This window comes from Penaeus monodon, chromosome 36 (assembly GCF_015228065.2).
Source record: "Penaeus monodon isolate SGIC_2016 chromosome 36, NSTDA_Pmon_1, whole genome shotgun sequence".
Classification (NCBI taxonomy): domain Eukaryota; kingdom Metazoa; phylum Arthropoda; class Malacostraca; order Decapoda; family Penaeidae; genus Penaeus; species Penaeus monodon.
The window spans coordinates 34124606-34140658 of NC_051421.1; the positions used below are offsets into that span (position 1 = coordinate 34124606).

Sequence of the window (16053 nt, forward strand, 5' to 3'; positions counted from 1 at the left end):
GCAGAAGGGCGTGGGGCTGTCCGAGCGGGCATCCATCACCGCCTTCACGCCCTTCTTCTCGGACCTGACCCTCCCGCCCTCCGTCAGGCGCGGCGAAGTCCTCCCCGTCAGGATCTCCGTCTTCAACTACCTCGACCAGTCTCTGCCGGTGGGTTGGTGGGAGGGAGGGGGATGAAGGAGGGAAGGAGGGAGGGAGGGGGTGAGGGAGGGAAGGAGGGAGGGAGGGGGTGAGGGAGGGAAGGAGGGAGGGAGGGGGGATGGATAGAGGGTAGAAAGAGGATAGAGAGGGGGATAAAGAACGGATAGAGAGAGAATAGAGAGAGAGAGGAGGCCCCGTCAAGGTCTTCAACTACCCCGATCCTCCTTCCGTGTGATCATCAACGGAGCCCAGAGATAATTTGTCGGGGGAAAATGTTAGTAAAAATAAACGCTCTCTGTAAGTAGACCATTTCCCATGCGCTAGAAGACTGCAGTTAGTGTCCAGAAACTTATTCTAAGTAAGTAATTTCAAAGAGGTGTAAAGGAGGTAAATCATGTCGCATAAGAGTGCAGCCCATTGAACCACAATAAACAGCCCATTACACACAATAAACTATTATGGAAAGACCAGACAACGTTTACGAAATCAAACCACTCATAAAAGGTATGAATGAGAATGAATATCTTCACAATACAAGAGATGTATGGTAAAGATATTCATTCTCATTCATACCTTTTATACATTTGTCAACATGAATACGGTTCATCAAGCCACTCACCTTAACGTGGGTCTTCCCCAGGATTTCGCCATCTCTCGATCCTTACAATCCCTCAGGCTTCTTCCTCCTCCAGATACGAGTGATCCTTGAGGAAAGCCCGGAGTACGAAGTGGTAGAGGGAGAGGCAGAGAACGTCAGAGGAGGATCGGCGAAGAGAAGGCAGACGTTCGAATATAGCGTCGTCCTCAGGGAAGCGACCGACCAGGAAATCACGTACAAAGTCGTCAACTTAACCGAAATCAGGGACCCGCGGGCGAAACCGCACGACCCCCCCGGCACGAAACGCAAACGCAGATCAGCCTCAGAGGACCCGAGGCGCCCCGGGGACCTGCGCCGGAGGAGAGACCGAAAAGACAGGAGCCAGAGAGAGGCCCAGGGACGAGCGGAATTCCCCCACAGGCAGGACCCAGAGGACGACCTGCCTGGGGCCGAGGGAGAGGGCGTCCCTCACCATCCCGGTCCGGCCGCTGGTCGTGGGGGTCGTCAGCCTCACCGCCTCGGCCTTCGTGGACCACGGCATCCCCGGGGGGGCCAAAACAGGTGCGGGGGGGGGGGGGGGGGAAGTGGTGGTGGTGGTGAGGGGTGGTGGGGCAGTGATGGTGGGGTGAGGGTGGGTGGTGGTGTGGTGATGGCGGTGGGGGTTTGATAAATAGTGTTGCTGTGATGGGGGAGATGAGTGGTTGGTGGTGGCTAGTGATGATGCTGGTTGTGGCAGGGATATCATGGTGGCGGTGGTGATGAGTGCTGTGGTGGTTGATAGTGTTGCTATGAAGTGGAGAAGAGCGGATGTTGGTGGAGATAATAGTTGCTGATGCGGTTTGGTGGGAAGATGATGGTGGTGGTGAAGTGATTGTTAATGATGCTGTGGATGTGATAGTTGATGAATAAATGGTGATATGATTTTGATTGTAGTGGTGGAGTAATATGGTGATGAGATGGTGGTGGTGTGGGATGTGTGAAAGTGTGTTGGTAATGATAGTGAAATTTTGTTGATGATGGTGATGGATATAATTTTTGGGGATTGTATAATATGTTGGTGATGGTGGTGAAATTGTATGGTGGTGAGGGATGATATAGTGTTGGGATGGGATTTTGTTTGTAGGATGAATAGATAAAATGTGGTACAATAAGTAAATTTTGTTGATGAGGGCGGCTGAGATGTAAATGTAAATGAAAAGTGAATAATATAAGGTGAGTTGAAAAAAAAAAAAATGAAATTCTACGTGAGAGTTTTTTGGTGGGATTATTTTGTTGGTTTAGGTCATAGATACAACTGCTGTTTTTGCGTGACACGTGCGGCTGGAAAATGAACCTAGTAGAAAATAATATTTGGGGGGTTTTGTTGTTGGCTGGTGGTGACTTGCTGTTTTCGTGGCGGATACTCGTTGCTTGGGGGTGATGTGTTAGATAAATATTTTTTGGCGTTGCGTTCGACAGGGGCATGGTTTTAAAATTAAGTGTGCCGTTAAAACTATTTTTTTGGTTTCATTTAGGGAAAGATGCTTTCATAAAAGTCGACTGATGTTCTTGATTCTTTTTCTCTTCTTCTCAAAACCTTCCATTACTGCTTCTTCTCTATGCAAGAATAATCAATCAATCGTTTTTGAATAGAATTACTAATGTTTTCTTGATTTTTCTCTAGGAAAGTGGCAAGGGCAGATGAAACGAGAGGAGAGAGGAGGCAAAGGAAGAGACGTGGAAGAAAACGAGGGCTGAAGGATAATAAATTTCATGTTTTTTTATTCAGTACGAAAAGGGAAGGGAGAGAGAGAGGAGAGGGGGGGGAGGAGGATGGAGAGAGAGAGAGAGAGGAGAGAGAAAGAGAGAAGAGAGAGAGAAGAGGAGAGAGAGAGGAGTAGAGAGAAAAGAGAGAGAGAGAGAGAGAGAGAGAGAGAGAGGAGAGAGAGAGAGAGAAAGAGAGAGAGAGAGAGAGAGAGAGAGAGAGAGAGAGAGAGAGAGAGAGAGAGAGAGAGAGAGAGAGAGAGGTAAAGATGATGCATCTGTATTGAATATCACCTTTTTCTTGGATATCATTTTCATTATGTAGTTTAAAAGAACAGGCAGTTGTGATTTAACAAATCTTGAGAGAAAAATATGAACTTCGTTTGAATGTTTTCATATTTGAAAAAAATACAACACAATGTAAAAGAAAGCGTGAAGAATTCTTTTCTCAAAAACAAAAAATCTCATTCATTCTCAACCCCAATCCATCACCCCCCCCCCTTTCCCCTCCCCCTTCTTCCCCATTACCTTTCTTCCCTTTTCCTTACTCCCCTACCCGCCTTCCTTCCCTCCCCCTTCCCCTTCCTCCCCTCTCCTTTTACCCCCCTTTCATCCCCTCTCCCCCTTCCCCTTCCTCCCCCCTCCTTCCCTTGCCTCCCCTCTCCCCCTTCCCCTTCCTCCCCCCTCCTTCCCTTGCCTCCCCTCTCCCCATTCCCCTTCCTCCCTCTCCTCCCTTCCCTCTCCACCCTTCCCTTCCTCCCTCCCCCGTCCCCTTTCCTCCGCCTGGGGGTTCCTGCGCGCCGCCGGGATCGCCAGACCCGCCCCGTCTCCGTTCCCCTGCTCCCTCTCCTTTCCCTGGGGTCGGGCTATGAGCAGACCTTTTGACGTTAGTATCGTCCCCCTATTAATTGCCTCCTATATTTATTGATCACTCTTCCTTGCTACTTTATTCCCTTTTACTCTTTTTTTATTGTAACGCTTCTTGTCTTAGGTTTCCCTTCCTCCATCGTTCCTTGGGCTACTCTTTATTTTTTTTTTCGGGAGGGGGGGAAGGGGGGAAAGGTGGAAAGGGGTTATTAGGGGAAAAATTAGAAGAGTCGGGTTTTTTGGTTCAAAAGTCTTTTGGGGGGGGGGATTAAAGTGGTTTTGGGTAGGGTAAGAAGTAGTGGTCGTTTTTTATGTTTTTTTCTTCTTTTTTTTTCTTTTTCCTCTGGAAGGGGCGGGATAGTAGTAGCAGTCGTTTTGGTAACAAGAGGGTCGGATGCTAAGAGCAATAGAGAACTGTTCAGTCACCCAGTCTAAGGCAACGGGAAGCTACTTTCGCATTATTTACTTCTAAGCCATGATCAAAGAAGCCAAAAATGTGAACCATTGACGGCAGGAATGGAGTCGTGACTTTGATTCACGGGAGGTTACAGGTTTGAGGGTTGTGGAGTAAGACGGGGTGGTTTCAAAGACGTGGTCGCCGAAGTTAGACCCTGACTCGGTCCTTCAAGCAGAAATACTGAAGTAGTACTACTTACTTGATGATGGATTTCGCTCAAGGTCGGGGTCTTAGAGCGGTTTCTCTGTAGTGTTTTTTCTCTGTTTCCTTTTTGCTGCGTTCTCTTCCAATCTCTCCTTACGCCCTTTCTTCCTCTCTATCCCCCAGCGTTCTCTCTCCCTCCCTTTCCTCTTCAGCTTACCAACCTTCCCTCCACCGCCACAGAACCTGGGCTCCCTCCTCCGCCAGCCGGGCGGGTGTGGCGAGCAGAACATGGCCAACTTCGCCCCCAGCATCTACATCATGCAGTACCTGGAGGCGACCAAGCAGGCCACGCCGGAGAGCACAAGGAAACTCCTACGGGTCATGAGGATGGGTGAGTCGAAGCATGAACGGGAAGTTATAAATACCTCTTTTTCTCTCTCTTTTTTTTTTTTTTTTTGAGGGGGTTTTAGGATGCATAGATAGTGACGTGTAGGTGTGGAAAGGATGAGTTTGGGTTGTGAAAAATAAATATATCCAGATTAGATCAAGAAATCAAATATAAAATCAGTGACAGAAAAAAATCACAGTGCCTTTTTGGGTAGATTAATGCGTGCGACAAATAGAACCAGCAGCATTTAGAACTGAATGCAAAGTCTGTCATGTTTCGGGTAAAATAAAATCCTATCCACGTGGGAGAGAAGTCTAATTTTTAATAGAAAAGTGAAAAATAAATCCTGTGCTTTATTCAGTGTGATTTGTTACGTTGATAATGATTATACGTATATATGTTGTAGCTATAGATAAAAAAATAAGTATCCTAGTGCAAATGTACATAGGTATATATGTATCTGTGCGTCTACATCTGTACGTGTAAGCGTGCGTATGTGATATGTGACTTCATGTGTCTGTTATTTTCTATATTTTATACATACACAACTTCTATATAGTGTCGCATACTCCTATTTACCAACACGAAATACCAAATACACATGCAGCACACTTTTCTGTCTCTCTATCTAATTCTATCCCTCTCTCTCATTCTCCCTCTCCCTCCCTCCCTCCCTCCCTCTCTCCTTTCCCCTTTGCCTCTCCCCCTCCCCCTCCCTCTCTTTACCCCCATCGCCCTCCCAGGATACCAGCGGGCGTTGCTGTGCCGCCGGCGGGATGGCTCCTTCAGCCCCTTCGGCAGCCGCGATGACTCGGGCTCCACTTGGCTCACCGCCCTCGTACTCAAGTCCTTCGCGCAGGCAAAGGAATTCATCACTGTAAGGGTTTTCATTTTTATCCTTTGTTTTATTTTTATTTTCTTAATCTTTTTCTTTCTTTCTTTCTTTTTCTTTTTTGTCTGATGATGACATGTGGGTATTGTTTGGTCGGTTTGATTAATTTTGAAACTGTCTCTAACTGTCCTCTTTCTTTCTCTCTCCTCTCTCTCTCTCTCTCTCTCTCTCTCTCTCTCTCTCTCTCTCTCTCTCTCTCTCTCTCTCTCTCTCTCTCTCTCTCTCTCTCTCTCTCTCTCTCTCTCTTTCCTTCTAATCATTCACATTTCTTCCCCCTGCCAGATCGACGAAGAGGTTTTGCAAGACATGCGGCATTGGCTCGTCAAGAGCCGCCGGGACAAGGGAGGCTGCATGGAGGGTGTGGGGCAGGCCTTCCTCAGAGACCTACAGGTATTTTGTGTGTGTGCAGTTTATATGTATATACATGCAAACATGCATGCATGCATTCATTCATACATACATACATACATACATACATACATACATACTTACATACATACATACATACATACATACATACATACATACATACATACATACATACATACATACATACATACATACATACATACATGTATGCATGCATGCATACGTATGCGCGCACACACACACACACACACACACACACACACACACACACACACACACACACACACACACACACACACACACACACACACACACACACACACACACACACACACACACACACACACACATACGCACACACACACACACACACACGTGTGTGCATGTCTATGCATATATCTATGGGCAGGGCAGGGACATATATACGTATATCTATATAGTGTCGCATACATATACGTAATTAGCACACTAATATGTATACATACATGTATACATATTAGTGTACTGTGTGGTGCAGCGGTAGCGTTTTCGTCTAGCAATCTTGCTGACCTGCGTTCCTTGCACGCAGGGGGAAGCTTAGAAGTACAGGAAACAGACAGCCACAATTTGACTGAAGTTACAAGAGTGTGTCACAGCAAATCCTAAATCATCATCATCATCATTATTATCATCATCATCATTACCTATATTCACATACTGCCGCGACCCCGACCCCAGGGCGGCCTCTCGTCAGACAAGCTTTCCCGAGAGCCACTGACGGCGTACGTGCTCGTCGCCCTCTACGAGTCGGGCATGGACGTCGACAACGAGACCCTCAGCGCTCTGGCCCACTGCCTGGTCTCGGCCTCCAAGCGGACCAAGAGCGAGCCCTACGCCCTCTCCCTGAAGGCTTACGCCCTCGCCTTGGCCAAGGACCCGAGCGCAGAGGAGGTCCTGCAGAGGCTGACCCGCATGGCCGCCGTCGACGAGACCGCCATCTATTGGAAGGCGGCGGGGAATTGTGAGTTGAGGGGCTGGGAGGGAGGAGGGAGGGGGGGAAGGAAGGAAGGAGGGGAGAAGGAAAGGAAGAGAGAGGGGGGGAGAAGGAAGGGAAGAGAGGGGGGTGAAAGACGGGTGGGAGGGAGGGGAGAAGGAAGGGAGGAGAGAGGGGGGAGAAGGAAGGGAAGAGAGAGAGAGGGTGAAGGAAGGGGGGATGGGGGGAGAAGGAAGGGAGGAGAGAGGGGGGGAGAAGGAAGGGAAGAGAGGGGGGAGAAGGAAGGGAGGAGAGAGGGGGGGGGAAGGAGGGAAGGAGAGAGAGGGAGGAAGGAAATGGAAGGAAAACGAAAAATATAAAAAATAATACCAATCATTAACCCCGCTGATGCCCTCCCCCTCCCCTCCCCTCAGCCTGGAGCGAGTCGGCCCGAGCGGTGGAGACGGCGAGCTACGCGCTCCTCGCCATGGCGGCCCTGAGCCCGCGCAAGTACGCCGGAGAAGCCGAGAGGCTCGTCAGGCGGATCGCCGGCGAGAGAAGCGGCCTCGGAGGGTTCTACACGGCGCAGGTGGGGGGGGGGGATGCCAGGTGGTGGTGGAGGTGCTGATGGTGGTGGTGATGGTGGTGGTGGAGTTGATAGTACTGATAATGGTAATGATGGTATTAATCGTAAAGGCGAAGATGGTGATGGTGATGGTTATTTTTTTCCTTTTTTTAGCTTCTATTATTATTGTTGTTATATTTACCATTAATGGTAGTAGGCATAACAGCACCAATATTTATAATGGTGGCAGTACTAATTCCATGACTAAATATATCAATAAACGATATTGTTATAACTTTTGAAAAACTATTGTGATAAGATCATTATTCTTGATAATATACCATATAAATATCAATGGTTACCAGAACTTTTATATCATAGAGTATTTCCATTCTTGCGGAAGTGGACACTCTATCCATTAACAGGCAAATAACCAGTCAATCTCCATCTCAAACAGGAAAGCAATTGATTTCTGAATTTCACAGAGCAGAGACCACTCTACCCATCTATAGTCTATTAACTAACCAATCTACCTATTAGCCAGTCTATCCCTAATATACAGTAATCCATCCCATACAAAATAAATCACCCAGTCTATCGACAGTATCCAACCGTGGACAACCTTCCCACCCACAGTATGTCAATTATCTAATCATTCTCCTCCTCCAGGATACAGTCGTCGCGCTGCAGGCCCTGTCCATGTACGAGACGATGTTCTACAGAGGCTCTCTCCACGCCACAGCCACCGTCACCGCCCAGGACTTCTCTCACGCCTTTGAGGTCACTGAAGACAATAGGCTTCTGCAGCAGTTCGAGTCACTCCCGGCCTTGCCAACGGGTGTTCGCTTCGCCGTGGAAGGCCGGGGGTGTGTGGTTGTCCAGGTGAGATCCTTGCTTGTTTATTTGTGTTGTCTGATTATTGATTTGTCTGGTTGTTCAGTTGTTTCGTAGATGGATTTTGTGTGTGATGGCATCGGTTTGTACAAAAAAAAAAACTACAAGAGATATATAATAATCTTGCAGTTCTCTTTCATGACGATAAAATAGTATTAGATATTTTCCAGTTTTGAAAAATCACACCTTTTCCTCTTCTCCCTATACCTTTCTCCCTTTTTTTCTCTCATTCTCTCTCCTTCTTTCTCACTTTCCCTTTTGCTTTTCACATATCTCTTCTTTCCCCCTCTTTCCCCTTTCCCCCCGTCTACCTTCCCAATCCTCATCTTTATTTCTCCTGCCCTTTTCTCTCCCTTTCCCTCCGCCACCCCTTCTTCCTTTTCTCCCCTTTTTCCCCTCCTCATTTTCTTTTCTTCTCTTTTCCCTGTCTCTCCTTTTTCCCATTTACATCTTTCTTTCCTCCCTCTGTTATCTTCATTTTTCTCCCTATCCTCCTCTTTTGCCCCATTTCTCCCCATTTCTCATCCCTCTTCCTCTCTCCCCTTCCTCCCTTCCCCCCATTTCTCATCCCTCTTCCTCTCTCCCCTCTCTCCCTTCCCCCCATTTCTCACTTTTCTATTCCTTTCTCCCGTCCTCCAGGCCGTTCTCCGCTATAACATCCCCGAAGCCGAAGCCAGCGCCGCCTTCAGCCTCCGCATCAACGCAACGCACAACGACAGCGACAGGAAGTGCGCATTGAGACACCTGGAGGTCTGCTCCGCGTACCTCCTCCCCGAAGGCGCCTCCGACATGGCCGTCATCGAGATCAGGCTCGTCTCCGGCTTCGTCCCCCCGAGAGAAGGCCTCGAGACGGTCGTGAGCGGAAACAGCGACGCGATCAAACGCTACGAGGTCGAGGGCAGCAAGGTGATCTTCTACGTGAACGAGTTCGTCACGGGGAAGGAGCTTTGCGTGGGTTTTGGTGTCGTCCGCGATGTGGAGGTCGAGGACTCCAAGCCGGGGACGGTGCTTGTGTATGATTATTATGAGCCTGCGGTCGCTGTTAGCAAGGTACGCTGCTTATATATATATATATATATATATATATATATATGTGTGTGTGTGTGTGTGTGTGTGTGTGTGTATGTATGTGTATATATATACATATACATACACATACACACACACACATATATATATATATATATATATATATATATATATATATATATTTACATATAAGAACCATAATTGAGATTAATTTCAGTGAAATGTCATTCCCGTAACGATGATGTGATGATGATGATGACATAAATTAGCTATTATTTTTTTTCCAGAATTTCGAATTCTTGCCGACGGAGGGATGCTCGTGACAAGATAGAACTTCATGACACAAAACATAAACACATAAGCCTGTTATAAGATCATGAAAATAATATAATCCACAGTAAAAAAAAGAGACATATATTTCCATTAGCAAAAAATAGTGCCCTCCAGGCCGTATATGAAATTATTTAAATTTGTATGAATATATAAATTCATTGTGGTTGATGCAGACTGAAGCTGAACTTTTACATAATGAAAAAATAAACAGAAAAGGTCTATTTTTGTATGTGTGATAATTGGAAATCTAAATCGGAAAGTATCTGTGTCTACCAATAAAGCTCCAAATATGTTTATAATAAACGAATTTTCTTTCCAAATCAAGTCATTCGATCTTCCATTAGAGTAGACGATGCATTAACGAATCACTCGAAGAAACGTCAATTGTTAATAAGCATTTTAGGATGACCACATGGCATGAACCCAAAACTTGTCTTGTCTGCTACAATAATGTTAATGTCGGTTGTATATAATATGCCCAGTAATTTATCCATAAAAACTATTATTGGTTAACAAATTTGTCAGTATATTAATGTTAGTGGATTTCAGTGAACTGATATGCTTCTCCCGATACATATCCAAATGCTTAATGCAGTCAAGAAGTAATATCATTTACTGAGTACGGAACAGCCAGCCAGATGCTTCCCTGCACGTCTGCCACAGTGAATGGTCTGCGGCCTCGACAGGGTGGATGCGCCTCCGACTCTCGTGCCGCAGAACACCAAGGGCGCCGAGAGAAAGACTTGCTCAAGAATCGAAGCCAGCGCCTTGTATATGTTTATGAACACACACACACATTTGTGTGTGTGTCGCCATGGCGAGTCTCCAGGCAGGCCCTCGGCCCATCTCTAACTCCTCGCGACAAGTCTGGTCGAGCTGCCCAAGTCATGACCTCCTAGGTCGTCCCACGTCCCTCCTCCGCCCAGGATTGTCTCGCAGAGAGACAACCCGATGGGCAGGGTTATTCACGGGGAAGCGAGCTAGGTGGCCATATAGCCTGAGTTGGCGATCCCGGATTATGCAAGTAACAGGTCCCATGCAGTCTCACGGTGTAACCACCGGTTGGACACGTGGCCTGTCACTGTACTCTATGATCCGGCGAAGAGACTTGTTGCAAAAGGCATCAAGACGAGACTCCTAGGCACTAGATAGCATCCAGGTTTCGCTTCCATAGAGTAAATCTGGCAGTAACCTTGCTGCCAGACCAATCCGTTTACGGACTTCCTGCTCTGACTGGCCACAGACATGGACTACGCTACTAATCCAATAATCCTGATGGAAATCACACACACACACACAAATGGTTAATGGTTAATAGTTAAAACAAATAAATGTGCAAGACCTCAAGGCCGCATAGCACGAACAGAAGGCCTCTCGGACGAGGACGGCTTCGACGTCTAATATTCGCCTTGATCTTGTGCTTCGGAGGTTCTGTACAACTAGAATGCGTTCTATTCATACATAAGATAGAATGAGTTAATGTAAAAACAGGAAATTATTCTAGAATATTTCTATGTACAATATAGATAATCGTATTTCTTTAAAATAACATGTATGAGAATGCTCGTGTGGTTCCCAGGACCTCACCTGGACGGCCCCTTGCTCGTTTCCATGACACCAAGTTTGCTGCCAAAAATCGACGAGAAAAGAGTTAGTGTGATAGGCTTAACACACGCATGGGGACCATGAAGGTGGGCAAACCCAGCGTGAGCTCGAATTTTGCTCAAATGAGATTAAAATGAAGAGATTCTACTCGGGGAAACGAATCGTGTGCGTGTGCGTGTGCGTGTGCGTGCGTGTGTGTGTGTGTGTGTGTGTGTGTGTGTGTGTGTGTGTGTGTGTGTGTGTGTGTGTGTGTGTGTGTGTGTGTGTGTGTGTGTGTGTGTGTGTGTGTGTGTGTGTGTGTGTGTGTGTGTGTGTGTGTGTGTGGTGTGTGCGTGTGTGTTGCGCGCGCGCGCAAATAGAAAGGTAAGAACAGGAATTTGTCTCTTTATGAATTTCTTGTTATGCTTTTTGTTTTATCAATATCCTTTGCTTAATCTTTATTATTGCCAATATTATCACTCTCACTGCTCTCTTCCTCCTCTTCTTTCTCTCCTCCCCAGCATTTCATACAATGCAGTGGCTTTCAATCCTGTCAATTTGCGAGAGTTGCACAGTATAGTAGAAAATTGGATAAATTCGAAAATTGAATTTTCATATCTTTGCTTTCCTTGGGCATCTGTGGTTAAGTTGGTTTTCTTACTTTCGTATTTTTGTACTTCTGTTGACAATGAAATGTGTAGGACTTTACCATTTTCCTGGTGTAAGGGGCCCATTTTTTTCTTGTTTTAAACATTTCTTGTTGCTTTTACAAGACGATTATTTCTTCATATAGCTCAGAAAGGAGTTGTATACATTGCACACAAAACTCAATTATACAAAGTACAGAAACACTGATAAAGTCTCCCCTCCTTTAGAGGTACATTTTATTAGTAATGTCACAAATGTGTGCTTAGCATTTATTCACCTCTCTTTTTTCACCCGAAAACAACCTTTTTTTTTGTTTTTCCATCTACTATAGGAAAAACTCGGTAGTAGTGTTTTACCTGTGGTGTTACAGCCCCTATTACATTACACAAAATGTCATAGTTCTCATTGGTTTTATGTACTATTTTCATTTTCATTTCATCAATAAAAGGATGACTTTACAACTGAATGTCTCTTTCTTCAAAGGAGAGAAATTACTTCAAGGCAAAAAAATTAATTCCTTTATAATCTACTTTAAGTTTTTCCCCTTTAACTTCCCACAGTTGAAATATTGCCTTGATCATTTCAAGAAAGGAAAATCAAATCCACCTTTAGTAATAGTACATCATATTTGCCTTTAACAGGGTATAACCTACAAGGTTCCTGCAGATCTATCTGTTCAGTCTCTGCTTCCTCCAAAAGCTATCATTATTATCATCATATATAATCATTTTGATAAAGTTTCCTTAATTTTTTTTTTTGCCAAATTAAATATTGACAAGATTGTACTTTAATTTACTACTTGCAAATATATTCTGCAGTTCTTTGATCTTGGCTAATCTTTAATACAATATATTTTTGTTATTTGTGTAACTACTGCCTTGGGTCCCATCTAGAAAAACAGGCAGTGCCCATTGGGCAAACACTAACCAAATAATTTTCCAAACCAAAATTTAGAGAATGGTTGGAGGGCATGAGTGTAGGCTGCTGCCCAACACTTACTGGACAACCACCATAGTAACTACACCACAGCTCTGTCTGCTGTATGCTCTATGCTCCTGTGTGGACAACTCGGGTGTGCCAGTGGTAGCAGATGGCCGCTAACTGGTTGACCTGGTAAGACTGCTAAACAAACATGAAATATCCACTCACCGGCCATTTCCCAATGGGCACTGTCCATTCATCTTTGTGGGGCCTTAAGATGCCAAATCAGTGAAACATCTAGTACAATAGATGAAAAAAAAATCTATTTTCCTGACAGTAGTTATTTTTTCACATAATTTCCAATTAAAATAATAAATCTATATGTAAAAACTACATTTTTGTAGGCCAAAATCAAACATCAATCAGCCCTAAACATTTTGTCTTTTGAAGGAAGTTGAGCTGAAACTTCCTGCCCTTTCATATCCTACTTAAATAACCAATGCCTTCCCCCAAAAAAAGAAAATCAATAACAGTAAACAGAACATCATACACAAAGCTTGCATGTGTCTATGGCTCCTGCTGTTAGTATTTTTGTCTTTTGTGTTTGGTATTCAAGGTCTGTTGTATTTTACAGTTCTCTCTTCTTCTTTACCATTATCATCACCTCACCTATATGTGTATATATATATATATTTCTTCATTAAGGATGTTTTCCTAGAAGACCTGCCTAAAAATATTATATACAATCTTATAAAAACTAATTATTTAAATTTCCTGGGTGTTACCAAGTGTGTACTCACAAGGGTTGTTTTAACATGTGATTTTACATGATGATCTAGACTACTATGCAATGAAGTAATTACAACATTATATACAATGTACAGAGCAGAGTACAGTATGGCACCCTTTCTTACTTCTGTATTATTCTGAGAAAACTATGCAAATGTGAAATCTTAAAATACTGATCCAGAAGAGAAGGCCAGAAAAGGAGATAGATATATATGATTGTGTGTGTCAGTGTGTATGCATATAAATATATATAACCATACATGCAAGTTATGGCTTGTTAGAATTCTCTGAAAAATTCTGCTTACTAAAACAAAAAATCTAAAAATCTGAGAAACTGCAAATTCAACTTTTTTTTTTCTCTATTGACATCTATAATTTTAAAAGAAGTACCATGCACTTTCTGATCTGCATCTTAAACTGTGGAAAGAAAATTCTCCCTTTTGCTTTGTACTTCTTGGAACAGGACCCCCCTACCCCTCAAAAAAGCTTGTGAAATCACACTTACATGAATTAACATCTCAATATAATAGTTCTACTTGACATAAAAATATGCCATAAAACAATGTTCTAGTTCCAATGCAGAACTATTTCCACACACATAATACCCTCCCCATCCTTATTCTCCCTACACATTCTCTCTAATAGCCATATTCATAGTCAGTGTGCCTTAGGTAAGATTGCACTTAAGCCCAAATACTGGAATGACGCTGTAACATACAACGGTCTGTTTTCTTGTAGGAAAGGTACAAAAAGAATGAATATCTTCACAGTGCAAAAGATATTCTCTCTCATTCATACTTTTTCTCTATGTCACAATGAACAATATTCATTATCTGTTTTAAGTCACTCTCAGGAGCTTAAATATACAAAGAAGTTTAGTGTTACTAACATGAACAAATACATTTAATTATTTTAAAAATCTGCAAGAACTGTAGACTCCTTGATCTCTGGCTCAGGACTACTGCCTGGGTATTTTTACTTTTCTTAATGAAGAAAGTTCAAGATGCAAAATGCCACTTTATTTAAATTTGATTATGATTTCTTAATTGTAAAGGCTGGATAGATATTAACATTTCAGCATAATAATAATGTCATTCAAACATAACGACTATAAAAATAAAGCAAAATAGACTTAATACATGCCTTGGGGGTTCATTAATGACTGTGATTAATAGATAATTTGTAATTGTTGAATTTGTAATATTTGTAATTGTTGAAACCTGAAAAAATGTATCCATCAGGAATTCCAGGGACTGTTCTCCGGCAGTTTAACCTTCCCAAATCTACTTGCAAATAAACGAACACTGTCAACAAGTAAACAACAGTGAAAGGTGGATGTGCATCTTAGCATTCTAAAGCCAAAATCGAGAAACGTGCGAGACAGGTACAAAAAGACTAAGAATATGGCTGTAAAGGTCTTTTCCAATATCATTTCTCTTCTTGTTTTTAGTTATCTTTTGAAGACCCTCCAAAAAATACTTCTGCAAGCGTAAAGAAAATATATATTAAAAAAAAAAAAAATTCTTCTTTTTCCCTTTTCATGACAAAAATTCAAGGAAAGACCAGCTCCCAACACAGCCATCAACAAACATTTACTCCAATGAAGAGGGAAAACATAACATTCAGAGATCCTTTGTTGTTAACAAGGCAGGAAGAGGGTGAAGTAGAGAAAGAAAGATGGAATTATAACAATACCCAATACCTTTCCAAAAGAAATCAGCAAAGAAAACGGTGTTGGAAATAACAGTATGATCATCAATCACATTAATCAAAGAGCTTGGTGCCAACAGATGAGAAAACAAGAGTAAAAGATGTAAATAAACTGAAAAAAAAAAGGAAAAAAAGTCAATAATATATAATAACAAAAATATAAACAAAAATATCTGTTATGATAACTGATGATGACAATAATGACAATTACAATGTTGATGATTAATGATGATGAGCAACTACTAATTACTGATCTTCATATTCATAATAATAATAATAATCAATAAAAAATATATCATACAAGATGATGATGATGATGACAATGTTGGTGACAATGAAGATGATGAAAATAATAATAAAAAAATAAACAAATAAATAATAATAACAACATTGAAATGACAACATTCTTACAAATATTTCAGAAAAGGATTGTAGCAGAAGAAAGAAAGAAACGTTCTCTTTGTACCTCTTTAAAGAAGATTTCAGCTTCAACTGACAAAAATCCACAATAATATTTTTTTCTTTACTTTTTCACTATCTATATACACAGCAAGTTTTCTCTGTAAAAAGAGACAATTAACCTTCCTGATTTTGTTTTCCTGAATTTTCATAGTAAAGCATCTGCTCTAAAAGCAAAATTGTCTTTTAAGAAGTAGCTAAATCCTTTTTTTGGAAAAAAAGAATAATATATGAAAAGAACGATCATACAAGAGAAAACCAATTGGCCTTTTATACTAAAACAAGTCCTATCAAACTACAAGTAGAACATTCACATATATATATAAAAGATAAAAAAAGAAGAAAAAATGACTTTCTCCATTACAAAACTGAAGGGCCTAAACTGCAATGACTTAAAAAATAAAAAAAATAAACATCCCCTCTTACTTTACAAATTTCACTAAAAATTAACAATAGATTATCTACAATAACCATTTCATTTTTTTTACTCCTTTATATTAGGGCTGTCAGATCATCTAATACAAAGCAGGCCGTTCCTCCCTGAAGTGGTGCTTGCCTCACTCTTTGCAACA

General features: G+C 42.6%; 1 protein-coding gene across 1 annotated transcript in view; it reads left to right on the top strand.

The window, feature by feature from the left end:
* Positions 1-9690, top strand: part of LOC119595639 (C3 and PZP-like alpha-2-macroglobulin domain-containing protein 8) — a gene marked incomplete in the record, with an annotated part of 65243 nt that extends 55553 nt beyond the window's left edge. Inside the window, 10 exon segments of the mRNA XM_037944745.1 lie at positions 1-148; positions 832-1298; positions 4041-4339; positions 5080-5213; positions 5511-5618; positions 6315-6597; positions 6984-7138; positions 7784-7996; positions 8648-9058; positions 9325-9690. Coding sequence (XP_037800673.1) covers positions 1-148; positions 832-1298; positions 4041-4339; positions 5080-5213; positions 5511-5618; positions 6315-6597; positions 6984-7138; positions 7784-7996; positions 8648-9058; positions 9325-9360 — 2254 coding nt within the window.
* Between the last annotated feature and the right edge of the window lie 6363 nt (positions 9691-16053).